The following is a 27,519-nucleotide window of genomic DNA, read 5'->3' on the forward strand; positions in this document are numbered from 1 at the left end:
ATAGTTTTGTTTTAGACATTCCAAAATATCATTCAGGCACTCAAATTTGGAATATAATAATTATAAATTGAGGGCTGTGTTAGAGGTTTATAATCCCTTTTCAAAGATTTTACAACTTGTCTAGACATATAATTATTTGAAATGGGACAGTATACTTCTGTCAAGGGCATGACTTTCTTCTCCACATCACAGACTTTTCCTCTAGCTTAAAGATTCTACAATAGACTGTTTTTTCCTTTGAGGTTTATTTATTTTAATTTATTCATTTTATTTTTGGCTGTGTTGGGTCTTTGTTGCTGCTCATGGGCTTTCTCTAGTTGCGGACTGCGTGCTTCTCATTGCAGTGGCTTCTCTCGTTGCAGAGCATGGGCTCTAGGCGCGGGGGCTTCAGTAGTTGTGGCACATGGGCTTAGTTGCTCTGGGGCATGTGGGATCTTCCCGGACCAGGGCTAGAACCCATGTCCCCTGCATTGGCAGGCGGGTTCTTAACCACTGTGCCACGAGGGAAGCCCCTGAGGTTTATTTTTGATTAGACATTTCTGGGGAATTGTACAGGGTCTCAGAAAACATGGATTTACTCTCTCTCTCTCCTGTTGATAGCAAAGCACCAAGTTTCTGGGGCTAATTTTAAAATTTTTCTGCCGAAAAAAAAAAAAAGAGAGAGAGAGAGAAAGTCTGAAAAACGTGACTTCTGAGATGTGCAACCTTTTAATCTGTTACTTATTCTCACTGTACTCGCTTGGTCCCTCAGAATCTCAGAATTAGAACTGATCCCAAGAGTTATCTATTTCTCATTGTTAGTTTTCTTGTAAGTGAGGGGGATCAGATTAATGATCCCCAAAGCCATTTCTTGCCTGAAATTCTAGATTATAGTTTATGAGTAGTATAATGATAGCATAGTACGTATAATTATACCTACATGCTTTTATTTGCATTGCTGGATTTATTCCCCATAAGAATACGGAGATGTAGGCAATGTAGGTGATGGTATCCTTATTTTACTGCATATAACTGTTATAATACGGAAATAAAGGCAATAAGTGGTAAAGCAGCCCTATATCTAGGTCTCTGAATACCAGGTCTGTTTTTACTACATTTAGCAATCTGGACTGTTCAGGATGAACTCTGGTTGAGATCTGATTTCTTGTGGTTTGACCTTTGTGCTTTTTGTTTTCTTATTTGGATGTGTCAGGAATCTTATGACTATTAAGGATTTTAATACACTTAAAAAATATTTACTTTTTAATAGCAAAGTTCAGATATTTTTTACTTAGATGAGGTGACATTTCTGGGGAAAGACATTCCAGGTCTGTTTTTACTACATTTAGCAATCTGGACTGTTCAGGATGAACTCTGGTTGAGATCTGATTTCTTGTGGTTTGACCTTTGTGCTTTTTGTTTTCTTATTTGGATGTGTCAGGAATCTTATGACTATTAAGGATTTTAATACACTTAAAAAATATTTACTTTTTAATAGCAAAGTTCAGATATTTTTTACTTAGATGAGGTGACATTTCTGGGGAAAGAGAGTCTGCAAAGTTGTCTTCAAATTATAGTGTGTAGATAACTCTATTCTTCTTGAAAGGCCTAGCTGGACTTTGGTGTGGGTAAGGTCACCCATAGTCAGAGCTGGGTGTGGGGTGGGTAGACTATTCCTATCCTTCTCTTGGTTAGCATCAATCATCAAGAATTGGAATAAAAATCATTCTTCTTTGACTAATTAACAATGGGCATGGTAATTTCAATGTCTGACTACATTCTTCTCTATTTGACGGGGACACACCTTTCTCCACAGCTCTGAGAGAACACATTGTTCAAGTTTGTGTCATTATAAACATTTATGAGATGATCAATTTTCAAAATTTACAAATGATAACTGTGTACACGTCTTCCCATATCTGTGTGTCCAGGATTCCTTTACCATGAGGTCCTCCCTACAGGCGGTGGCACTCTGGGGAAGGAAGGCACCTCCTCACAGCATCACTGCCATCATGATCACTGATGACCAGCAAATGATTGTGACAGGAAGTCAAGAGGGTCAACTCTGCCTCTGGAATCTCTCATCTGAACTAAAGGTTAGTGAAAACTATTACTATTGAAGCAGACAGAGCTCATAAAATAAACACAGCGTGCTTTTTATACCTGCAATGACAGTGGAAGTTTTGCATGGTTGTTAAAAAGGTACTTACCAAAGTAATAAATGGGTTTTACATTTGAATTTGGAAAAATGAAGTATTATATGATGGATCAAGATCATATGTGAAAATTATATTATGAATAGCACCAATCTTAGCCAGTTAAGTGTTATCATCCTTTAAGCTATGCTGAGTTTTACTATTTTATATCCTGAATTATATGTTTAAGTAACTGAACTATACACATGTAAGTGTAATTCTAAAAATTATGGCTCATTAATCTAAACAAAGGGCACCCTTGAAAACCACTATTAATTAAATGAGTAATATTTTAATTATCTGGGTGTTTCTGCCAGTTTGGCCTTCTTGCCATTCTTTTTTTTTTTTTTTTTTTTTTTTCCCGGTACGCGGGCCTCTCACTGCTGTGGCCTCTCCCGTTGCGGAGCACAGGCTCCGAACGCGCAGGCTCAGCGGCCAGGGCTCACGGGCCCAGCCGCCCCGCGGCATGTGCGATCTTCCCAGACCAGGGCACGAGCCCGTGTCCCCTGCATCGGCAGGCGGACTCCCAACCACTGCGCCACCAGGAAAGCCCCTTCTTGCCATTCTTTTAGTCTCTGCTTGCTTGTGATTTTTACAGGTCACATCGAAAAGCTCTAAATCCAATTTACTATTGTCGTCCTCCTATTTCAGAACCTGACCTCACCTAGGATTTGGCCCACTGATTAGCGATTAATTGTCCTTGTCCCAACTCATAAACATTTAACGTATTGGAATAGATATTTGCTTAGCTCTAGGAGCCTCTAGACCTAGTTTGAACACTTAAACTAATGATGTACTTAAAGTATACTGCCCTCATTAGGAAGCCTTTTAAAGATCAAAGACTATTTTTAGCCTTTAAAGTTTGTCACTTTAAAACCTAAATTAACAATTAATTGTAATTCTATTTTATAGTGTAATTAATTAACATCTGTCATCACTGAGCAGTTACACTACAGGACTGCCAAAAACTGCAAGCAGACCAGCTCAGCTCAATGTTTATGAACATTCCTAAAAGAAGGACTGGGTATTATTGCAACAGCTGAGCTTTGAAATTGGCCCTTGCCTTTATTATCTCTTACAGTCTAAACTTAAGATCCTAAATGGCTTAAACTATCTTGCTACTTTTTTTAATGTTGGAGTGTAGTGTTTCCTGGCTGAAGTAGTTGCCTTGTAATATATAGGTTGCTATACGCTTAAGAAATTTGGAATCCTAGCATCTATATCTTTTTACGTATGTTCCTGGTATTTATTCAACATGCATTTATTGGGTGCATTTTATAAGTTAGGCAGTACGGTGGGAACCTGAGTTCAAACGTGAATGAGAAGACCTGGTACTGGCTGCCCAAATGGTCGCAGTGTCGTAGAGGAAGGACATAGGCTAGTAACTGCCGGTGCAGTTATGTTATAATACAGGGTGCTCTTTGTGGGGGTCAGTCTGTACTTCATCTTCAGTGGGAATAGTTATTTCATGCTTTTATTAGGAGCAAGTCTTCTGCTTGGGGTTAGAGCAATGGGAAGGGCGATGCTATTGGCATCTAGTGGGCAGAGGTCAGGGATGCTGTAAACATTCCATAGTGCACATGACAGCCCCTCACAGCAAAAAAATTATTCCACCCCAAATTCTAATAGTTGCTGATATTGAGAAATCACAGTTAGAAATATGAGGCGGGAATGGGAATCAGATTGGCAGGGGTGTAAGGAACAAGAAGAATCATTGAGAAGACTTAAGAAGGAGATTGGATTAGTTTTATGTTTTGGAAATTCACTGTGAGGACATTGTGAAAAAGTTAGTAACACAAGTAAGATATTGATTAGTATAGGTGTGAGATTTTCCACGTAAGAGTTTTCCTTAAGATTTTCTATGGCTAATCATAGGACCAGAAAGAATGAACACCTTCTCTTATTTTTCCTTTGAATCTTGCTCCTACATGACAATGGGTCAACTATTAGCAGGCAAGATTCTAGGCTTTTCAAAAATCAGGGCATTTTTGAGTTCTCAACAAATCCTCTTGGTATCTGTAAGATAGTCACGTGGGTGTTCCATCACTGATATTTTAATGCTTAGTAGTTTAATTTGATTTTTGTTTTAAAATATATAGATAAAGGAATAATTCAGCCAGAGGAAGAAGAACAGAGGCCTTGAAGACAAGAGAGATTTTAAGAGAGGTTATGACCACGTGGTTGATTGAGTGGCTGTAGGGCAGCTTGAGGCCGATGGGCATAGCAGGGGAAGACGGTAGGAAGGGGAGAAGGACACTGCAGGGAGGTGGGGTGTAAAATGAACTGGGAGCTCTTTCTTTCTTCCTTGTACTAAGTGTGGAAAGCTTCTTCCCCTCTCCAAAAGGGTTTAGGTAAGAGAATAATCACGGTCTGTGGTCTTAAACGCTCACTCATCACCAAATAAAGTAGGAAAACAAACCTAAGGACACTCACTTATGCAGTCATTAGACGAACTACACAGATGCTTTTTGTCACAGGTGTAGATTCCTCCTTCAGGTTTCTCAGAGTCTAGTGTAGGAAACAGACATGTAATTAGGAAGCTGTAAAGTGGTGGGATACACACTGTCTCTATGAATTTGACCTTACTATGTATCTTATATAAGTAGAATCATACAGTATTTATCCTTTTGCAACTGGCTTATTTCACTAAACACAATGTCCTCATACATGTTATAGGATAAGTCAGAATATCCTTCCCTTTTAAGGCTCAATAACATTCCATTGTATTTATATACCACATTTTGTTTATCCATTCCTCAGCAGACATTTGGATTGCTTCCAAACCTTTTGACCGTTGTGAACGATGCTGCCATGAACCTGGGTGTATAAACATATGTCTGAGTCCCTGCTTTCACTTGTTTGGGCTGTGCTCAGAAGTAGAACAGATGGATTATATGGTAGTTCTATTTTAACATTTTTGAGGAACTGCTAAACTGTTTTCTACAGTGGCTGCACCATTTTGTATTCCCACTAGCAGTGTGCAAGGGTTCCCATTTTCTCAACATCTTCACCAACACTTGTTATTTTCTATTGCTGTTGCTGTTTTCTTAATAGCCATCCTAATCAGTGAGAAGTGTGCTCTTCAAGGGAAAGACTTTCTGAGGGTGATGCCTGAGCTGAATTCTAAAGGATGTATCAGACTTGAACAGGAAAAGCAGGTGGGAGGAGATTGCAGACAGAATGATAAGTGTGTGTGTGGAAGGCGGGACTATTTTGCCTTCAGGGAACTGGTGAAAGTAGTTGAGCAGACCTGGAACATAAAGGGCAAATTAGAGGTGATAGGCACATCTGGAAAGGACAGAGCGGACTCAACGTGGAATCTGACATGCTGAGGAGATTAGATTTTTTTTTTTTTTAACTAGCAATCGCTAACACTTTGTGCTAATTAAAAACAGTGGTAATATTAAGGGATTTTGAGGAGATGACATAATACTATTTTATTATATTTGTAATTTAGAATATCACTTGGTATTAAGGGCACATTGAAGGGAGAAGGAGATGAGGTAAGTCCCATACTACCAGGGACTTTGGGCAGAAGGCTTCTACAGTAATGTAGTCAGGAAAGTTCTTGACTATGAACTAAATCAGTGGCAATGGGAATGAAGAGGAGATGAAACCTGGAATGATATTAAGAGGACAGTATGGACAGAACTCAGAAACCAGTTGGTTGTGAGCTAAAGGCGCAGGAACAGCCAAAGATACCTTCCAGATTTGGGGTTTGGGTGATGGGTAGGACTGCTAGAATGAGAGTATCATGTTTCTGTATAAGAAATAGAGAGGATTAGAGAATAGGAATAGGGAGGGAAAGAAGCTGATTTAAGGTCTGTACATCTTGGAGTATCCAAGCATTCATTAAGGGATTGTGTACACATCTCAGACTTTCCCTGTCCATGGGTGGTGGGATGGCGGGGTGCAGGGGAGCTGGAGAATAAATGTCTCCCTGTCCTGGGCTGCTCATCACGTGTCTAGGTTAAGCATTCTGCTTCCAGGCTCAGGGTCTGACTCCCAAAGCCCTGTGCTTTCCCCAAAACTTTGTGAGGTCTGCCAATGGGGAGCTTCTCCAAGTCCCATGCTAGGACCTTCATCACTTGGGCCTTTTGGTATTGACTGCTGGCATTCATCATACCTGTGAGCATAGCAAAAGGTGAACTCTGAACATTCTCTCAGGTATATTCTCTTATAGTATCGGTATGTTCTATTTTTCTTCCTGTTTTATACTCAGAAGGAAACACAACAGTGACAAAAGGAAGAATAGCAACGTTGAGTAGAGAAAAAGAATAAAGGTCTTGGTCAAAATCTAGGTCTGTTATTTACCAACTCTGTAGTGTTGGGCAAATGACTTCCATTCTTCAAGCCCTAATTTCCTCAACCGTGAAATGGGGATTAAACCCTGTTCATAGTTGCATGAGTGCCTGGAATATGGTATATGCTCATCAAGTTGTGTGTTCTTTTCCCTTTTCTATTTGTGCTGTGGTGGGAGTGAGGGGGACCAATGCTTCATAAAGGTGGAGCCCACGAATAGAAGTAAAGGTTTCCTGGATTTCATCATGGCAACGACTAGGCGTGATTGTAGAGGTTTTTGTTATTCTTCACAGCAGAACGTGTGATAAAATGAGGAGGTTATAGTGAATTGTCACAGCTTATTCAACTACATGTGAAGATTCAGTAGCAGAATGAAGACTTCATATGAAAGGCAATGATGTTCTCTTCTGACATTTTGTCCATAGTGGATTTTCTCTGGAGGAGGAGTATCTTTGATTTGCCCTGATTCATTGCTTAATTTGGCCTGTAATATATAGGACAAGGGTTAAATTCATAGAAGTACTCTTTCCCAAGTGTGATGATAGGGAAAGATAGTATGTTGTTTTCTGAAATGGAACCTGTATTTCCCAGGAGGAAGGTAGAGAACGTGGATTGTAAGTGATTAGAACCAACTGCAAAACGCTCTTTGTAGCACTAGAAATTTATTCTGATAACAGATCTTTTAAAGAAATAATTCTGACTAATATAGAAATAAGAGGAAGGCAGAGAACAATTATGTTATGAAATAATTTGTTCTTATTGTTATGGTTGGATTATGAGGAACAGATTTCTTTCACACATGAGATAATGGAAGAATTAGTCCTTGGTGTCATTTTTAAAATTCACACATAGGAGAAAAAGTTGGCATTTTGCAATGGCATTTTAACTAAGTTGGCTTAGTTAAAATTTTATTTCTAATGTTGATAAGTTAATTTTTACGATTTCTGAGGCAGGAATTCAAATAAGGCGTTATAATGGTTACAAAAAGGGTAATATTTTCTCTGCATTATTTTGTAAACTCATTTCTGAATTCTGAAATCTGCACATAAATATGCTACTATTGTTTGAGGCACATTTTGTGCGTAATAAATGTCAACACTGATTTATTTGTATTCAAAACCTAGATGTTGTAAAACAGGTCCAGCAGTCATCTAGGTTTCATGACAGATGCAAAACCAAAAACAAAAGAAATGTGTAAAACACAATTCCTTTACCTAGAAGTTTATTATCCTGGGGATTTTGATATGCCATATATCAGTTTTCCTGAAACTTATGTACAGCAAAAACATAATATAACAGCATTCCTAATTAGAATTATGAATAATTTTATAATGTCATGTTATATTCTTCTACTAAAAAGTTTACAGCTATTTAAAAACTTACCCTCATCATTTTCAGATTTCGGCCAAAGAACTTCTTTTTGGTCATTCAGCTTCAGTGACGTGTTTGGCGAGAGCGAGAGACTTCTCTAAACATCCCTTCATAGTTAGTGCTGCTGAAAATGGGTAGGTAAGATGTGTGGAACTGTGCACCTGTTTCTGTTCCTTCTCCCTTTTTAAAAACTCTGATGGGATACAGAATTCTAGGGCTGAAGGAAACTTTAGTGATTAACATATTCCTTTTACATATAGGAAAAGTTAGATCTTGAATGGTTGAATAACTTGTGTGACAGTCCCAAGGAAAGTAATCAGTACTATGACTCCCAATCTTTAAACATCCCAACGTGTATCAGGCCTTGTGGCTGCCTCATTGTGTAAAGGATGTTGGCAAATGCCACCTATTATAGAACTGAAAATGGAAAAGTCTGGGCGCTTGTCTTTTTTCATGTAGTAACTCACTTTGAGCTATTAAGCAAATCCATGCAAGCCTTCATAGTTTCGTGGAACAATTCAGCAGTTACGATCTTTATGTTGTACACTTGTCTGATATCATTTTAAAACAGAGGAGAGGACTCACTTGTAAATGGGATGTGGGAGTGAGAAGGAGAAGGAACATAGTGATCTGGGTGTAGTTTCATGGAAGGAGGTTTGTTCCAATGAAACAGGACTTAGCTGTAGGAAAAAGCCCCACTGATGGAAGAGCTACTGTGAACTACTCTGCTGATGAGATGTTTGCCAAAGTATACTCAAGAATGCGGAATCCATTCAGCATGTGTTTGTGAATGAGGGATTGGGTTGCTGGTTGAAACAAGAGAATCTCCTCCTTTTTTTGTTTTTAACCCAAGGAGAAATTATATGGCTTAGAATTCTGAGACCCAAAAGAAGAATGAGGAATCAAGTGTCCAACTTTTAAAAATGGAATAGTTTAACAAAATGGCTAGTGGTACAGACATCAAAGAGATACCTATTCTCATAGCTTATAGCAAAGCCATAACTGTTATACTTAGAGAGATTGAACTTTGGATGAAGCTAAAATGAAATGTCCTAGTACATTCTTTTTAAACAACTGCTTAGCTTTCGTACACTAGGGCTGCCTTGAAGCCTGCTACATAGGCTACATATTTATTCCCAATCTAGAGAATTTGGGGGATGGTTAGTTTTTCTGAGACTACTGGCACAGTTGATAAAATTAATAGCTGAGTGAGAAACAGATCTGAAAAGTATAACTGAGTTCCACCTTGAGGTTTTTGTCCACAGTGGTCTAGCTCCAAAAAAGAAACTAGGAGTTAATGGACATATTCTTGATGATAGGTGAATTCAGCTGTATAAGTCCTGTAAATATGATTGTTAAAGAGCCAAGGAGTCTGGTTGGTCTTCCTTTTCCAAGATGATTTGAATTTTCTAGAAGTCTATTTCTTTGGGGTCTGACACCTTGCATCTATGAGATTCTCCTTAGGCAGTACCTACACTTCAGCTACTGCATACTTAGCAAATCCTAATTCAATCTGCTGAAACTTGTAAAAATTACTAGGTTTGACCTATTACTTCCTAAGTAACAATGATTTTTTTTTTTTTTTTTTTTTTTTTAGCTTTTAAAAGTCCCAGGAAGTGACCGTTGGCTTAGCATTTCTGCTTCCAACGTTGTCAGATTCATGCTGATCATGACTTGCTTCTTGACTTAGTTTTTCATTTTTTTCACTTAGTATTACTTCATGTATAGGCAAAAATCCTAATATTCAGGAATCCCAGTGAATTTCAGGATGAATGAAAGGAAATAAACACCTGGAACCTGATGTTGAAATGATGGAATGCCGAAGAAAAAGAGAAGAGCCTGAAAGTAGGCAATGAGAAAAAGCAGATTACTTTTAAAGGAAAGTTAATTAAACTGAGAGCTGACTTCTTAACAGTAAAATGAGAACTAGATAGCAGTGAAATATCTTTTAAAAGTTGAGAGAAAATATCTATCAATTTAGAGTTATATCTCTAGCAAAAACATCTTCAAAAAATTAGGGCAAAACAGTAATATTTAAGACAAATACTGAGAGTGTTCACTGCCAACAGACCCTCTATATGTAAAGAAATTCTAAATTATGTTTTTCAGTAAGAATAATGATTTCAGAAGGAAGATGTGATGGAAAAAGGAATATTGAACAAAACCCAACAAAGTTTTAGAAAATTTAAATAAGCACAGATGATATTACAATATGGTTTATATGTACCTCCCATCCACCTCCCCCTCACATACACAAAATCCTAATCAACAACTGCATATCATAAGCGTAGTGATCAGACTCCACATGTTCTGGTGTTCTAGAGGTGGGTAAAGATGGTGATTAACCTTAGACTTTAAGCTAGATATACATGCTGACATTTCCAGGGTAGCTGCTAAGAGAACAGACAAAAGAAATAAAAATGAAAGAAACAGAATATATAACTTCCAATTTAAAAAAAAAAAAGAATGTTGTTTAATCTAAAGGGGACAACAATAAATGAGACAAATAGCACAAAATAAGGTAATTGAAATAAACCTGAATAAACCAGTAATCTCAATTGAGTAAAGGGACTAAGCCCATCAGTTAAATTACAAAGATTGTCAGACAATTTAAAAAATAAAAACAGCATAAGGATACATAAAAGTTAAAAGTAAATGGATGGAAAGAGATTTATTGGGCAAATACTAATGAAATTAATGTTAATATAGCCATTTTAGCATTATATTAATAAATATATATAGTTAATAAAACCTTAAGGCAAAAAAGGCTTGACATTGGTAAAGAGAGTTATTACTATTAATAAAATTTCCAACTACCAGTAAGAGATGATACTAGAGAGATAGGCAGGCAGGCACCCAGCCTTAGAGTCTTCTAGGATAGTGTTCATCAAACCTAAGCCTGCATCAGGACCACTTTCAGAGCTTGTTTAAATACAGATTTCTCGGCCCCATTCCCGGTGATACAGGTTTAGTAGGTCTGGGCTGAGGTTCAAGAACTTGCATTTCTAACATGTTCCTGGAGAGTGCTATGCTGCTGGTTTAGAGGAAAATATTTGAAATAGTGGGTACCCCACGTTTGGGGCAGTGAGAGAATGTGTGAGTTCAAGAATGACTTGGGAAACTCATTGGTGATGATACCATTCACTGAGAATGAGAACAAAGGAGGGAAGGTGTTATGCCTCATTTTAAGTACGAGGAGTGTGAAGTCCTGCAAGTCATCCAGGTGGAAACATCTAATTACTAGTTGTATGTGGAAATCTAGAGTCCAGTGAATAGGTCTGGGCTTCCAACATCATATAGTTGGTGCCTGCAGTCATGGGAGTAGATGACTCATCAAGAGAGAGTGTGAAATTTGAGAATGTAAGAAAGCCTAAGATACTAAGGAAAACCAACATTTAAGAAATGCGCGTAAGAAGATGGGAGCTTGAGAATGCCAAAGAAAACCCAAAAGTGTAACTGAAGACAAAAGTGAGTTTGAAGAATGTCATGGACTTGTAATTCAAGAGGGCAAACCAAACATTCGTATGTATCTCCTTTCCCTCTAGATGCTTCATTAAAATTTGAGCAAAACGATAACAGTGTTATAAGCACACAAATATGAGAATAAGAATAGGGCCAAGAGAAAACAGTGTACTTTTTTTTTTTTTTTTTACGGTACGCGGGCCTCCCACTATTGTGGCCTCTCCCGTCACGGAGCACAGGCTCCGGACGCGCAGGCCCAGCGGCCATGGCCCACGGGCCCAGCCACTCCGTGGCATGCGGGATCCCCCCAGACCAGGGCACGAACCCGTGCCCCCTGCATTGGCAGGCGGACTCTCAACCACTGCGCCACCAGGGAAGCCCAAAACAGTGTATTTTTGAGAGATAGAAAGTGGATGAAAGAGTAGTGACTGATTTATGTATCCATTGAACGAATTTTTATTGAAGCGCTCAAGTGGGGATGTACAGTTGAATAAGAAAGAAAGGCTCTTTCTCAAGGAGCTTTTAGGGGGAATATAATAATATTCTAATATTATATGTTATGGATTTTTTCCTGTGTGATTTTCTTTTCATTGAAATTTAAAAATTAAAAAAAATTTGGAAATTGTTAATTTTTTATAATTGAAGGTGATTTAATCTATGTACAAAGTTGGGGAACAGTATTTGAAAAGAAAAAGAAGAATGTTCATTTTAACAGTTAATTTTCATGTCTTCCTATTAGATACATAACTGAGCAGTTCCAGCTAAAATGCCAATGCTACTTTTGATATACAACAAATTTGCTTTTCTTTCTTTAATAGAATTGATTGGCAAGGAGTCAATTTTTACTATGTGATATTTTTGTATTTTTTTCCAATTTAAGGTAGAAAATAAGATGATAAGCAAACAAACAGAGAAGGCATTAGAATCCAAGAGAGTTTAGAAACATTAGTGTCACTGGGAGAGCTTTTATTGATGCCCAGGCTCCAACCTTAGAAACTGTGATTTAATTAGTCTGGCTTGATGTCTGGGTTGGGTCCCAGACATCAGTATTTTTAAAAACCTCCCTGATAAGTCTAACGTAGAGCCAGAGTTTTAGAACCACTGGTTTAGAGATAGAGTTATCTAGAAACAGGTTAACTGACCAGGAGCTTTGCAAAACCCCACATGCCAGGACCACAACACAGAGCCATGAAATTAGAATCTCTGAGGAGAAATTTTTATATATTCACAGGTGATTCCTGATGCACGGCTAGAGCTGAGAACCACACTGATAAACTCAGATTTTTTGTAGAGCTAAAATTTTATATTGATGGCTGCTTAAAGTTCCATTTCTTTACATATATATATATATATATATATATATATATATATATATACACACACACATATCCTTTGAGATATATTATTTCAATTTCTACCTTTTTCCCCAGTCTTATTTTTCACACACACACACACACACACACACACACACACTTTCCCCGTTTTATTGAGTTGCATGTCTTTTCAGATTACCTCAAATCCTTTCTGGCATACAGTTGGATATAAACAGAGAGAAATAAAATCACTATGAATATTTAGTTCTATATCTAGGACATGGTTTTTCAACCTCAGCGCTAATGACATTGTGGACCATGGAAGAATTCTTTGCTGTGAGGGACTATCCTGTGTGTTGTAGGATGTTTAGCAGCATCCCTGGCCTTTCCCCACTAGATGCCAGTATCGTGTTCCTAGTTGTGACAACTAAAAATGTCTCTAAGCATTGTCAAATGTCCTTTGTGGGGGCAGAATCAGCCTAGGTTGAGAACCATTGATTTAAAGATTGATTTCCAGTGTTTGGCTAATAAAACCCCCAAAGCCTGCAAACACCAAATGCATATAGCATTTACCGTTATTGGTCCGTGTCTTTTGCTTCTTAATAGCAGCTCTCCCTTAAAGCCAATAAAGCTTTCATTTTTCTTCCTTGGAAAATTTTGCTTATGTGTTGAAACTGTCAAAACTGAAGAATACTACCAAACAACTCTGAAACAGCCATTCTGGTTTTTGTGAACTCAAATCATACAGATTTAAACTGCCCTATACTGGATGTATTTGTAACTGTATTTCATAACTGTATCTGTATCTTTGTAACATATATGTAACCAAGTCAGAGTTTTCTAAACAATGAGAATTTTCTAACAATTCAGTGGCAAGGATGGTTTCAGGATTTCAGGAGAAGCAAAGAAATAAAGCGTATCAATGATAGACCAAATGTGGCCTCTTGGTGGCACTGTTTATTTTTATAAAAATGATACCTGAGCTCCAGAAGATGCAACACTTGAGGTATTATGTTTTTCAGAATATGTAGTTTAAGTTCAATAAAATAAATCATTTTCAAGAAGATGCAGTTTCCATAGAAAGATTGTTGTACTGTCACTCTCCCAGGCTGTGATAGCTGCATCCCCACAATTTGTTGTAGGTCAGGTTGGCACTCAAGTAAGGTTTGTAGGCTGGTGGCAGGGTGTAATTACCAAAACAAAAAGACATAGATACAGCATGTCATCCCTGCTAATGACCACAACATTTTCTTGCCCAGTAATCTGTAACAAAAAGCCACATAAACGATCAGGCTGCCTTTAAGTGCAGCACTAAAGAAAAACTTGGTGGCACAAAAATTATTCCAGCCAATTGAGTGGAAATGACAGAGAATAATACAAAGTTATCTCTGCTAGGGAGATGTGTGTTTGGAATGTCACCAATGGACAGTGCGTGGAGAAGGCCACACTTCCTTACAGGCACACTGCAATCTGTGTAAGTATGTTCACTTCCTTGAGAACATCTCCAGATGCTACAGCTCCTTCAGAGCATTTGCTAAGCACACATTTAAAGACATGTCTTTAGAGGGATTATTTTCTTGAATTTTTTTTATCATTAGAATAGAATACTGTCAGTTATCATCTGTTATTTTTGGCATTTTTCTTTCCCCAAAGTAACTATTCAACCAATTTTTTTTCTTATTCTTTCTCTTATTTCTGTATCTTTCTAACATAGACAAATCTGAAAAACAATTTCCTTATTTATCCTTAGTTACACTCACAAAACACACACGTGAAATGATTCCATTTTATTGACATACAGTTTTATAAAGCAAAAAAGTTTTTTTTTTTCTGCTTCCAGTTTAAAACTTTTTTGGATGGATAGGTTCTGAATTTCTTATTTATGAAAACAGAGCAAGAGGCACAGCTTTAATCTTTATAATAACTTCCCAATATTTAAAAGAGATTTTGGCTTTTGGTATGTGGACTCCAAGCATACGTAAGGTAGTCGCATGATTCCATGGTACTGACACTGTTCTTTATATTGTGTGCATTGCTTTTAGCATTGATGACTTGCATTGAAACATTCATGAACTCCTTTCTGGGATCAAAACCTGAATAGCGAGAGAGCTTGTCAAGGGTAGATTATATTACTCAAACTTTAATAAAAGCCATTCTCAAAATTTATTTGGCACAAAAATTCCTCAAATGCTTTTCATACATTTTTATTTCTTCTTAAGATGCAGCAGTGTTGCTAGGGTAAGAAACCTGGTTTTTGTTGTTCAGTTCTACATAGCATTTCAGAATTAATATAATTGTGAGCTTTCCATGATTTGGAATAAGATTAATTCTTCCCAAAAGAGTCCCCTTCTCCAGAAAAATGACCAAATGCAAGTCAGATAAACGGCAAAATTAACACTTCAGAAGTGTAGAATAATTGAACTAAAAGAAATTTTAGTTGTTATTTAGCCTAATACCTTAGTTGAATAGATGATAAAATTAAAATCCAGAGAAGTCTTCACCGCAGCCAAAATTATGTTAATTGCTAGTGATAATTAAACTTTTGCTTTGAATTCAATTTGCATAGTATTACCACTGCTCATTCCGGATGATAGGAGAAGGCTGGCTTCTGTGTTGTGGAGAATATCAAGATGTTCTTATAATTGATGCCAAAAGTTTGGTTATTATTCACACTTTCATATCATCTCAGTCTCCGGATTGGATCAACTGCATGTGCATTGTTCACTCCATGAGAATTCAAGGTAAGAGTTAGGTATTATCTAACGCTAGAGATAGCGTATAAACATATCACCTTTGAATTATTTGTTAAATTACTGGGCAAGAGTTCAGAATGCTTCTTTATGTTTACCTACTGGTAGGGATAGCTCTCTAAGCCAGATCAAGAAAAACTGAGAACATCCATCCCAGTGGTTCAAATCACTGGAAAGTCAGCAAGAGGTCATGAGGAAGTGGAAAGAGGAGACACTGTGTTTCCATGACCCAGTTCTGCTTTGATACATTTTAAGAGTGACGAGCAGGTGTTTGTTGTGGATTAACAGGACTCTTGGATTTGCCCTGCTGTATCTTCTGGATGTAGTAATGAAGAGAATTCAGTTCCTTTAATGAGGGAAGGCTGGCTCCTTACTTATTTCTGAAATAGGAAGGTGTAATTAGTATTGCCAGCGTGATGGTTTGCAATGTGGTTCTGCTTTTAGTGGTGCTCTCCTTTTACATGGGAGTCACTTTGAAATTGCAAAACAAATTTAGAATTTGATCTAAAATGTTTACTTTTTTAATTAAAAAAACAGCTGAGTATTTTCTACCTACTTGCCCTGCATAATCCTTAAATGACTATGAAATGATCTTTAGAGTAACCAGTTATAACAGTGGTCAGCTTATATATGACCTTTGTTGTTTTTACAGAAGATTCTCTCTTGGTAGTGTCAGTAGCTGGTGAGCTCAAAGTATGGGATCTCTCTTCATCTATCAACAGCATTCAGGTTGGCTTGTGAAACTATCCTTTATTCTCCAATTTCAAGCATATGTATTGACATTTTTTAAATTATAAGAGTGTTACATTCTCATTGTTAAAAGTCCAAATAATGTAGAAGTATGTAAGTTTTACGTCCATGTACTTTTTTCCTATCTCTCTTCTAAGTTGTGAGCATTGGTAACAATTGCATGGTATCTTTCCAACCTTTTCTCTGTATGTATACAAATGTTTTTATCTACACGCACATGCGCACGCACACACACACACACACACACAAACATTGATTATAATTTAATTAAAAAAATTCATCGTGGAATATTTCTCTGTCCCTTACAGCAGAAGACCCCATTTCTTCTGGCTCTTTGTGAGCTGTGGCAATGGGGGTAACATACACTGGGAGTCCAGTATATTCACCTGCTCCCTGGCATCAGGCTACAAGTCGAGGTGATGGACAAAAGAACAGTCATAGAATTTGTGCGGTTGGCAGAACTGTTTCAACTGCCCCACACTCTGGACTATCCTTCAGAATTTCTTGGTTGGGAAAACCGGGGAATTGTGTTGGCATACTGAGCCCAAAAAACACACACCCAGCATTATCAGAAACTCATTGAGAACATAGTATTGTAGGTGTTCTGTGCTGGCTACGCTTTTGTCTTTTCAAAACATTTTGTTTGTTTTTCTATTTTAGCAATTAAGATACCGCAAAGGTTTTTTAAAAAATTATTTTCCTTTTTTTTTGTTTTATCTTTCTGCTATATCTGAAACTCAGTAACTTATTCATATCTTTATATTCTCAGCATCCTGCAGCAAATTTCCCGACAGAATGTTTGTTGAATGATTGTATATAATGAATTCTTGAATTCAAGTGGGTTTCCTTTTCATGGTTTCTTTTGCAAAGTAACTTTCTTAGTTCAGAAAACTCAAAAGGAAAGTTGGGTGCTTTTTTATAATAACAGTGTGATCTACTTCAGGTTTAGAGGGGAGCAGTCTTCTAATACAGTTTTATATAAATTAACTAGAACTAGTACTAAAACGTTTTTATTCCTTTTGAAGGAAAAGCAAGATGTTTATGAAAAGGAATCCAAATTTCTTAATTCCCTGAACTGCCGGACAATACGATTTTGCACGTATACAGAGAGACTTCTACTGGTGGTATTTTCTAAATGTTGGAAGGTATTATAAAATAACATAATAAGTACCAGTGATACACAAATGTAATTTGATTTTTATCTTGTTCAGTGCAACAACTATAAGAATATGTTTTAAATATGATACAAACTTTTTATAATATTATTACCGCAGCAGGGAATTACTTGTCTTTTATGACTGAATTTTATCAGTTTTCCTCTCACTACACTGGGTAATTTTCCTTCCCAGGATATTGTATATATAAAGTATATCCTAATTTTATTAATAACAAACTATTATAATAGTGAGCATTTGTCTCAGATTATTTTAAAGAGTTGATGCCTGCACTTTATAGTTAGAAAGAAAACTAATACTTTTCACCTACATACATTGGTCTTATTTTTATATTTTTTTTCTTTTTCTGCTTTGTCACTACATTTGATTTTAGGAACTATATACATTCTTTTCTTGTGAATATATTCACTGACATCTCCAAGAAGAAAGGAAAGCTAAGTTACTATCATTTGATAGCATCCTTTTTTTTCTCTAATGTTTCATATACTTGGCTCAGTTAACAAAACTATATTGTCTTACTTAAAGGCTTATATTTTTGAACTAAAATGTAAAGTAGATGGTTCAGCATGTACTTTAGGATTTCTACTGTATCAACTTCTTTTGTGTGTAATAAATTTTTCAAATGTTTAGGTTTGACTATACACATGGAAAGAATAAAATTGCATAGAAAATTTGGGATTTTTGGTCTCTGTGCATAATGGGCACATTCTGGAATGATACTGTCGGATGGTTTGTCCACTGAAACCTACCTAGGATAAATGTGAAAAAATAAGTACTAGTGAAATATTATCTTGGTCCATGAGTATAGTGTGGCCTGTTATGATACTTAATACTTAATATTAATAATTAATATGTTGTTGCATTAACACTGTTATCTAAATAGTCTTGATAAGCATAAGTTATCTTTCTCCTCGGTAGATTAGATTGGAAGCTTCTGTTAATGGGCATCATTCATTCTGTATTTTAGGTTTACGATTATTGTGATTTTTCTCTTCTTTGGACTGAAGTGAGTGGGGGCGGGCAGTTCTTTGCTGGTGGAGAGGTGCTTGCTGCTCACAGAATCATCATTTGGACAGAAGATGGTCACAGTTATATCTATCAGCTGCTGAACAGGTGGGCTCAGATGGGAGCGGCATACAAAACATTCAGGTAGAAAATGAACTTTGGGAGGTTTATTATGGAAAAATCCCCACATGCTGCCCATGATCAAAAACCAGAACAAAACAACTTTGGCACTAGAAGATTTACTCTGGGCTTGGTAGGCTTCAGCCTTTGTATAAAACAGCAGGGGATGAAGGAATGAGATTAACCATGTATAACTTGTACAGCTGGTGCTGGGTTTTCAAAAAGTCACTTGTAATTATTAACCCAACAATTTCTAACTAGAGTTTAGAAACTTGAATGGTACCATCCGGCTTTTGAAAGTGGGAGGGGAAAAAAACGGATAAAGAACCCCAAAGTTCTAAACTTTGCTTTTTATTTTTCACTATGCAGTGGGCTTTCAAAAAGCATATACCCTGCTGATGGAAGAGTGCTTAAAGAGACCATTTATCCTCATTTACTGTGCTCTACTTCTGTGCAGGAAAATAAGGTAATGCAAGAAAAGAATGACTGCCTCAAAGCTGTTTCACTCCACTTCTCAGATAAGTGTTGCTTTGTCTGTAACAGAGTCTGGCTTGAAAAAACTGAATTGAAGAATCACATCAAGTTGTTAACGAGAAAATTAAATCTAATTGTTAATGGCTACTGAAGAAAACTTTGCCTTTAGAAAAGCTATTTTTTAAGTCTGCTTAACTAAACAATACATATTTATTATGGAATAATTATAAATGATAAAAAAGGAAGAATTAAAATTTCTAATTTTACCACCATACATATTCACTATGAATATTTTTATTTTTTATATTTACTTATTTTAATTGGAAAATATTCAAATATTTGAAAGGTTGTAAGAATAGTACAATGACCAGACATATACCCTTTACCTAGATTCACCAATTGTCACCATTCGCCGTATTTATTTCCTCTCCCTCTCTCATTCTCTTTCTCTCTCTCTCTCTCCCCCACCATATATATATGCATACACATTTTTTCCACTGACCTTTCTAACAGATAGTTTGATACAAAGTTATTAACATTTTGATGTATCTACTTCATTTTTTAAAGTTTATCAAATGGCTTATATCCTGCTTTTTTTTATTCTTAAGGAAGCTGGATATTGAGATCGTTTTCACATGCATTTAGCTATTCTTCTGAATAAATTTTCTTGTTAAAACAAATATAACTATGATTCCTGGCAGAGAGTTGAGGATGTAATTGTGGGTTTTCACTTGACTGAATTATATCTTTGACACTCTATGAAGCCTGAAAATTTAAGCAGTTAGTTTACTTTAGTGTCAATGAAAGTGTTTTTTTTTTAACCTATTGGACTTAGTCATCAGTTAATTATCCAAAAAGGTATTTCATGGAGAATGGAGGAGTTTTGAATTATTGATGTGTCAAACAACGAAGCATGTTACGTTTTACAGTGATGGTTTGCTTAATGAGGCAGCATAGCTGCGGCAAATCCTATGGTTCAGTATCACCTCTTTAACATATCTGTGAGGTTTTGTTGCAAAAACTTGATTAAGACTGTCAGCCAAAAATTCGAACTCCAAGTGCCACTAGGGCATAGGCAAACTTTAGAGTTATGGTGTGGAACACTATTTCTAAAGTCATTCGTGGGTTGCAATAGAGCCTTGTTTTGCTGTTGATCACAAAAGCTTTATTGTGGTTTACTCAGAAAGGCATTTTAAGTTATTTTTTAAAGGACTTTCCCTTTCTTTTCCTTTTTAGCTCCCGAATGCATTTTTACAAAGCACAGTTTGCCCTAAAAGCTAGATATAAGAAATGTCCTTTAGGAGCTTCTAGTCTACTGCAAATATCAATGCTATACATAACTATGAGGAAAAAGAACAGCGATTACAAATTAACTTAAAAAAATACTAATCTTATGGGAAGCCACCTTGCTTTGTGTCTCAAAAGGTGAAGGTAGGGCTTCCCTGGTGGTGCAGTGGTTGAGAGTACACCTGCCGATGCAGGGGACACGGGTTCGTGCCCCGGTCCGGGAAGATCCCACATGCCGCGGAGCGGCTGGGCCCGTGAGCCATGGCCGCTGAGCCTGCGCGTCCGGAGCCTGTGCTCCACAACGGGAGAGGCAACAATAGTGAGAGGCCCGCGTACCGCAAAAAAAAAAAAAAAAAGGTGAAGGTATAGATTTGTGAGTCTTCTGTCGATGTATAATTCTTGTTTAGACAACCACAGTTGTTTCTGTACCTTAAAAGTGGGAAGTACTTGGAAGACAGTGAAAATGAATAGAATAATCTGAAACAAAAAGAAGCTGGTCTACGCATCCGTAGACCTTTGCTTGCCCTTTATCCGGCCAAGAAACTAAATTCAGACCTTGTTCTCCCTACTCAAAACATCACCAATATTCACTAAATATAAGACTTCTTACTGTTTCATGCAGTTACAAGGTAATGAAGGCATTTTCGTGGTGTAGGGAGGTGAGTTTGATAGATACAATGAACTTAGAGAATTATGCTCTGTAAACATGTTTTTTGGAGTGATGCCATAGAATTAAATCCCAGTGTGTGACAGTAACATGTTCTCATGTGATGCCAGGAACTTACCTGCTGATGGAGTTGTAGTAGCAAAAATGGGGACTCCTCCTTCATTCCAACAGCTTTAGGAAAGTCTCCCTAGCTTGAAATCATAGCTGATGATCACTGAAACTTGTGGTAGGGGTCCTGGCTGCTGAGGCGAGGAACTGGGCTTCCCAGGGTCTTAGCTGTGGAGTAAGATAGCAGTGTTGAGGTGGGAGTAGATGGGATAGAAACAGCCTGAGGATTGCAGATAAGGAATTTGGATGCGTGAACTAAGAGTAATGACAATGACGATGATGATGGGTAACTTTTTTTTTCAGGCCTTATTATCGTTAAACATACGCACTGCCTTATTTACATGAGTTTCCACCATGACCCCATTTTGAAACTGATGTTCAGGAAGGTTAATTCCCAGGATTTGAACCTAGGCAGTTTGGCCCCAGAGTCTGGGAATGGACTTTCGAGTGAGTTTCTCATTTGTTTTGAGAATGGATAATAAGAATCGTTACTGCTTATTGAGTATGTCCCAAATGCCTGGAACCATACTAAGCACCTTACCTTTATCAACTCATTAATCCTGACAGTAATCCCATATAGTAGGTGCTTTTATTTATTAGCCTTCTTTCACAGTTAGAGAAAATGCGATATAGAGATGTTAAGTAAATTGCTTAAATCAAGTAATTGGCTCTTTTAATAGAGTTAGTATGTGCTGAAACCAGGATTTGAATCCAGGCATTTACCACAAGATAATTGTTTTTGTTTTTTTGCTTTTTTTTTTAAGAGTCTTTTTTTTTTTTAACATCTTTACTGGAGTACAGTTGCCTTACAATGGTGTGTTAGTTTCTGCTGTATCACAAAGTGAATCAGCTATACATATACATATATCCCCATATCTCCTCCCTCTTGCATCTCCCTCCCACCCTCCCTATCCCACCCCTCTAGGTGGTCACAAAGCACCCAGCTGATCTCCCTGTGCTATGCGGCTGCTTCCCACTAGCTATCTATTTTACATTTGGTAGTGTATATATGTCAATGCTACTCTCTCACTTCGTCCCAGCTTATCCTTCCCCCTCCCCATGTCCTCAAGTCCATTCTCTACGTCTGCATCTTTATTCCTGTCCTGCCCCTAGGTTCATCACCTTTTTTTTTTTTTTTTAGATTTCATATATATGTGTTAGCATACAGTATTTGTTTTCTCTTTCTGACTTACTTCACTCTGTATGACGGACTCTAGGTCCATCCACCTCACTATAAATAACTCAATTTCGTTTCTTTTTATGGCTGAGTAATATTCCATCGTATATATGTGCCACATCTTCTTTATCCGTTCATCTGTTGATGGACACCTAGGTTGCTTCCACGTCCTGGCTATTGTAAACAGAGCAGCAGTGAACATTGTGGTACATGACTCTTTTTGAATTATGGTTTTCTCAGGGTATATGCCCAGTAGTGGGATTGCTGGGTTGTATGGTAGTTCTATTTTTACTTTTTAAGGAACCTCCATACTGTTCTCCAGAGTGGCTGTACCAATTTACATTCCCACCAACAGTGCAAGAGGGTTCCCTTTTCTCCACACCTCCTCCAGCATTTATTGTTTGTAGATTTTTTGATGATGACCATTCTGACTGGTGTGAGGTGATACCTCATTGTAGTTTTGATTTGCATTTCTTTAATGATTAGTGATGTTGAGTATCCTTTCATGTGTTTGTTGGCCATCTGTATATCTTCTTTGGAGAAATGTCTATTTAGGTCTTCTGCCCATTTTTGGATTGGGTTGTTTGTTTTTTTGATATTGAGCTGCATGAGCTGCTTATATATTTTGGAGATTAATCCTTTGTCAGTTTCTTCATTTGCAAATATTTTCTCCCATTCTGAGGTTTGTCTTTTCCTCTTGCTTATGACTTCCTTTGCTGTGCAAAAGTTTTTAAGTTTCATTAGGTCTTGAGAAAGAAAAACAGAGCTGGAGGAATCAGGCTCCCTGACTTCGGACTGTACTACAAAGCTAAAGTAATCAAGACAGTATGGTACTGGCACAAAAACAGAAATATAGATCAATGGAACAGGATAGAAAGCCCAGAGATAAACCCACGCACATATGGTCACCTTATTTGATAAAGGAGGCAAGAATATACAATGGAGAAAAGACAGTCTCTTCAATAAGTGGTGCTGGGAAAACTGGACAGCTACATGTAAAAAAATGAAATTAGAACACTCCCTAACACCATACACAAAAATAAACCTAAAACGGATTAAAGACTTAAATGTAAGACCAGACACTATAAAACTCTCAGAGGAAAACATAGGCAGAACACTCTTTTACATAAATCACGGCAAGATCCTTTTTGACCCATCCCCTAGAGAAATGGAAATTTAAAAAAAGTAAACAAATGGGACCTAATGAAACTTAATTCACTGTTAATGACTATTTTAATACCTCTTAGAGGATGGGTACTTCTTGTGATGGGTACTGGGTACTGTGACGAAAAATCAGAATCACATGATAAGGGGCTTTGAGGGAGTTTTCATGTGAACTAGAGAGGAAACTACTGGAAAGGAGGAGGACTGAGGTGTCAAGGAGTGGGTGTGAGCAAGTGAGGAATGGTAGTACAAAAGTGAGCGTAGAGGGAGTAACAGCGTATGGGGAGCATGGGCTGTAGGGGCAGCACATTTTGCTGGGAGGGAGGAGATGTGCTGCGACCAACTTCAGTAACCACCCAGCCTCTCTGGAGCGTCATCCTCATATCAAAATCATGAGAGAGCTGGACTACTCAATTTTAAGGTTCCCAAAGGTTGAGAGAGTTTGAGAAGCCAATCTAACCAAGTTTTATTGTACCATTTCTAACACCTACAAAAATGGTGGCCTTGAGAAGTATAAGACCCCAAAGTGCCTTCTGAATCTTTAAAAAAAAATTATTCAGAGGACTCACTTCACTGGAACTGTTTTTCTTCAATGCTCTCATTTCTTGGGACTATAGAGGATTACAGATCTTGGTCTTGAATTAGTTTCTTATTCTCCTCTCGTCTCAGTTTCCTTATCTCTATAACAGAAATAATAATAATGTTTATTTACTATGTAGCTTTGTTGTAAGGATTAAATGTAGCAATATTTGGGCCCTTAATATTCTCTAGAGATACATTATAGAATTTTTCCACTAAAATAACTAAGTCTGGACCTTCAAACATGTGTTTTCTGACTAGAAACTATCACTTTCTTAGGCTTCTTTAATTCTAGCACCAGCAGTTGGCTTTCTTTTCAGGGTGCCTTTTATTTGTACATCAAAAGAGGGTTTTGTTTTTGTTTTTCTAATCACTTAATCATTTTGATCCCTTGTGTGTAATCTCTATATACAGGTCTGCCCAAAGAACCTCTACACTGCACTGAGGTACTAGGGAGATTCTGAACCCATTCACTAGTGAAAGTGTATCTTTAAGAGCTCCGGTACCCAATATTCATACCGTGCCACAACAAAACTATATATTTATATATATAAATATATTTATGTTAATTATAACTTATACATTTATTTTTACTAGTATCTATCTATCTACCTATCTATCTATCTATGTATATAAGTTATGAATTCATTTTTCTTTGTGGCCATTTGGGAAGTTTGAAATCAAGTATGTTAAATCTGAAAAATGGTCAAAAGAAAGTAGAAAGCATAATAATACCACAAAATTACCACACAAATATTATTTGTTGCTATTTTAACTGACAATTGGAACTGAAGGGATCATAAAGAAATCAGACCTCCTCAGTGGACAGTACAGCACTGTCATCAGGACGTGGGCTCTTGAGTCAGAATTACTGGGCTCAAAAGCCCACTGCCATCTATATCACCTTATAAATTAACCTCTTCCCTCTCAGATTATTCATCTGTAAAATGAAGACAATGATAGTACCAACTTCACAGGATTATTGTGAGGACTACTTAACTGAATACATGCAAAGACCCTAACAGTATACGTAATACATACACTGAACGTGTTCAATAAATGTTAACTATTCTTATTAACTCTCTGATCTAGCTGATGACTTTGCTTCTTATTTCATAAAAACTTTTTTGTTTTGAGTAAGAGGACTATTTCACTTAATTTACTTGAAATTTTTTAAACAGTGGGAAATAAATGGAAATAATTTAGTTCATCTATGAAGTCTTGTTCCTTCATTTAAAAACAGTGGCTGCCATTATATAGATTTTTCTAAAGATATTTTTTCTACATAAATGCTAACTTTTTTATTTGGACCAGAGCCTTCCCTTTGTTATGGGCTACATGAATGAAAGGAAAGAGCCTTTTTATAAGGTACTTTTCTCTGGAGAAGTCTCAGGAAGAATTACTTTGTGGCACATCCCTGATGTTCCTGTATCCAAGTTTGATGGTTCTCCTAAAGGTAAGACAATTTCTATTTCTAATCACATGTCTTCTGAGAACTACTTTATAATTAACTCAGTGTTTTTTTTTTTTAAGTTGAGTAATATGAGTCAACAAACAAGAAAAAGTTCTCATGTACCACTATGCATTAGATGCTAACATAAAAGTAGTATAAACATGATGCTTATAGATCTTATACAACAATGCAACAAGTGTAATTCAAATTAACATCAACTTAGCATGAATGATGTTTTATTGACTTGAAATGAATCTTGACAATATGAATATAGGATAGACTGATAGACCATATTCATATTTTTGAATTTGTCATGTCCATATCCTGTACCCCTTTTCAACCAATTTCTCTATTCAAAAGAGTTTCTCCGTTCTTTTCAGTTGATTTAAGTCTAAAATGAATGCACTAATACACATCTATTCTTCCGAGGCTCCTTGAGGGAGAAAGAATCAATAAAATAGCATTTGGAGTGAAAGCAATGGATGGCAGAACTTTTCTGCCTATAACGTACTGTTAGGATGGCAAAAGAGTCTCTATGTTCCCCAAAGTATGGTGCCTTGATAATATTTTCTATATCTATGATGAATTTATAAACCAAATTTTCCCTTATGTGTTTTCCTTTTAGAGATACCAATAACTACCACCTGGACCCTTCAAGATAATTTTGATAAGCATCATACCATGTCACAAAGTATTATTGACTACTTCTCTGGGTTTAGAGATGAGAATGGAATTGCGGTTGTCACTTCATCAGAGTATGTTCCAAGTCTTGATAAACTAATATGTGGCTGTGAAGATGGGACAATTTTCATTACACAGGCTTTGAATGCTGCCAAAGCAGGACTTCTAGAAGGCGGTTCTTTACTAAAAGGTCATTGAATTTTATTTGACCCTATTTATTTAATTTACCTAAGCTTCAACTTTAATAAGCTATACTAAGAAGATTGCTGAAGCTTAAGAAAATTACAGGCATTTGCTTATAAATTTGTGCATGTTTTAATGTTAAAGTAAAACGCACATATAGGTTTTTTTAAAAAGTCAAACAGAAGGTTATACAATGAGAAATACATTTCTCTCCTTCTTTGATCTTCCAGGAAGATCACCAAAGGCAAGTGCTAATAAGTTTCTTTATACACTTTTTGAAATTTCCTATGCATATATAAGCATATAACAAAAGAGCAGTATACATTCTTTTAATTATATTATAAAAATAGAACCACATTCTACACACTTTACTAAAATGTCCTTAATAAAATATTTTGGAGCACATTCTTTATGACTTAATTTTAAATGATTAATAATGATTGAATTCTAATTTAAAAAATCTCCTATGATGGGTGTTCAAGTTTTTTCTTGTCTTTGGCTACTATAGACAATGCAGAATTAACTATTTTCGCACATATATGTAGGTATATGTATAGTATTAATTTCCAGGAGTAGAATTACTAGATCAACCTTTATGTGTATTTTTAATTTTGAAAATATATCTTAAAATGTTCTCCAAAGTACATCAATATACATGTGTGTCCACTAACACAGATGTATGAGAGTGCCTTTTCCCCCAAGCCTTAGCCAACTTACTGTGCTATTCAATTTTTTAATATTTGCCAATCAGGAGAAAGTGGTATCTTCCTGTTTTAATTTTTTTGGTAATGAAATGTAAATGTGTTCTTATATATCTTTGTGCACTGCAACAGTGAAAACCTCTTAAATAAAGACCATTATGCAATAAGTTGTCTTATGTAAAGGAAAGAAATATAGGAGGTGATTGAGATTTGGGGCTGTGTAGGTAAATTTGTATACCACTTTTCATTGTATGGACCCTACTAGACTACAAGGTCCTGACAGACCAAATATCAATTAAAAAAAAAAAACAAAACCGAAACTTGTTACATTGCCTATTGCTGTTCTCAGCTTACTTTGGCTACTTACTAAATGTTGTAACTTTTCAGTGATTCAGTGATTGACTGAAATAGAGGAGTGAGTAGCAATAAAGCAAGGAGAGGTAATACATCACTTTACATCTCAATGGCTGCTGTTAAAAGTTAGTAAAAAAGCTTAAGACCTTAGCATATTTTATCTAGGCTGATTTATCTTATCCTGAAAACAAGCAGAAACCTACATTTGATCTTTAGCATCTGAATTAATATTCATCTTGGTTTGCTAGTGGATATAAAGCGAGAAGGTA

At 36.6% G+C, this 27,519-nt stretch overlaps 1 protein-coding gene across 3 annotated transcripts in view; it reads left to right on the top strand.

The window, feature by feature from the left end:
• Positions 1 to 1,321: 1,321 nt before the first annotated feature.
• Positions 1,322 to 27,519, top strand: part of WDR72 (WD repeat domain 72) — a 193,887-nt gene continuing 167,689 nt past the window's right edge. For all 3 annotated transcript variants that reach the window (XM_089907181.1, XM_089907183.1, XM_089907182.1), the window contains exons 1-10: positions 1,322 to 2,075; positions 7,875 to 7,981; positions 14,018 to 14,096; positions 15,189 to 15,363; positions 16,025 to 16,101; positions 17,148 to 17,267; positions 18,265 to 18,410; positions 18,792 to 18,888; positions 25,193 to 25,334; positions 25,957 to 26,202. In XM_089907181.1, coding sequence (XP_089763307.1) covers positions 1,923 to 2,075; positions 7,875 to 7,981; positions 14,018 to 14,096; positions 15,189 to 15,363; positions 16,025 to 16,101; positions 17,148 to 17,267; positions 18,265 to 18,410; positions 18,792 to 18,888; positions 25,193 to 25,334; positions 25,957 to 26,202 — 1,342 coding nt within the window. In that variant the 5' untranslated portion in view covers positions 1,322 to 1,922. The remainder of the gene's footprint in view (positions 2,076 to 7,874; positions 7,982 to 14,017; positions 14,097 to 15,188; positions 15,364 to 16,024; positions 16,102 to 17,147; positions 17,268 to 18,264; positions 18,411 to 18,791; positions 18,889 to 25,192; positions 25,335 to 25,956; positions 26,203 to 27,519) is intronic.

The sequence above is a fragment of the Delphinapterus leucas genome, chromosome 2, assembly GCF_059928025.1.
Source record: "Delphinapterus leucas isolate spDelLeu-1000000601 "Yukka" chromosome 2, BTC_Dleu_Yukka2, whole genome shotgun sequence".
Lineage (NCBI taxonomy): Eukaryota > Metazoa > Chordata > Mammalia > Artiodactyla > Monodontidae > Delphinapterus > Delphinapterus leucas.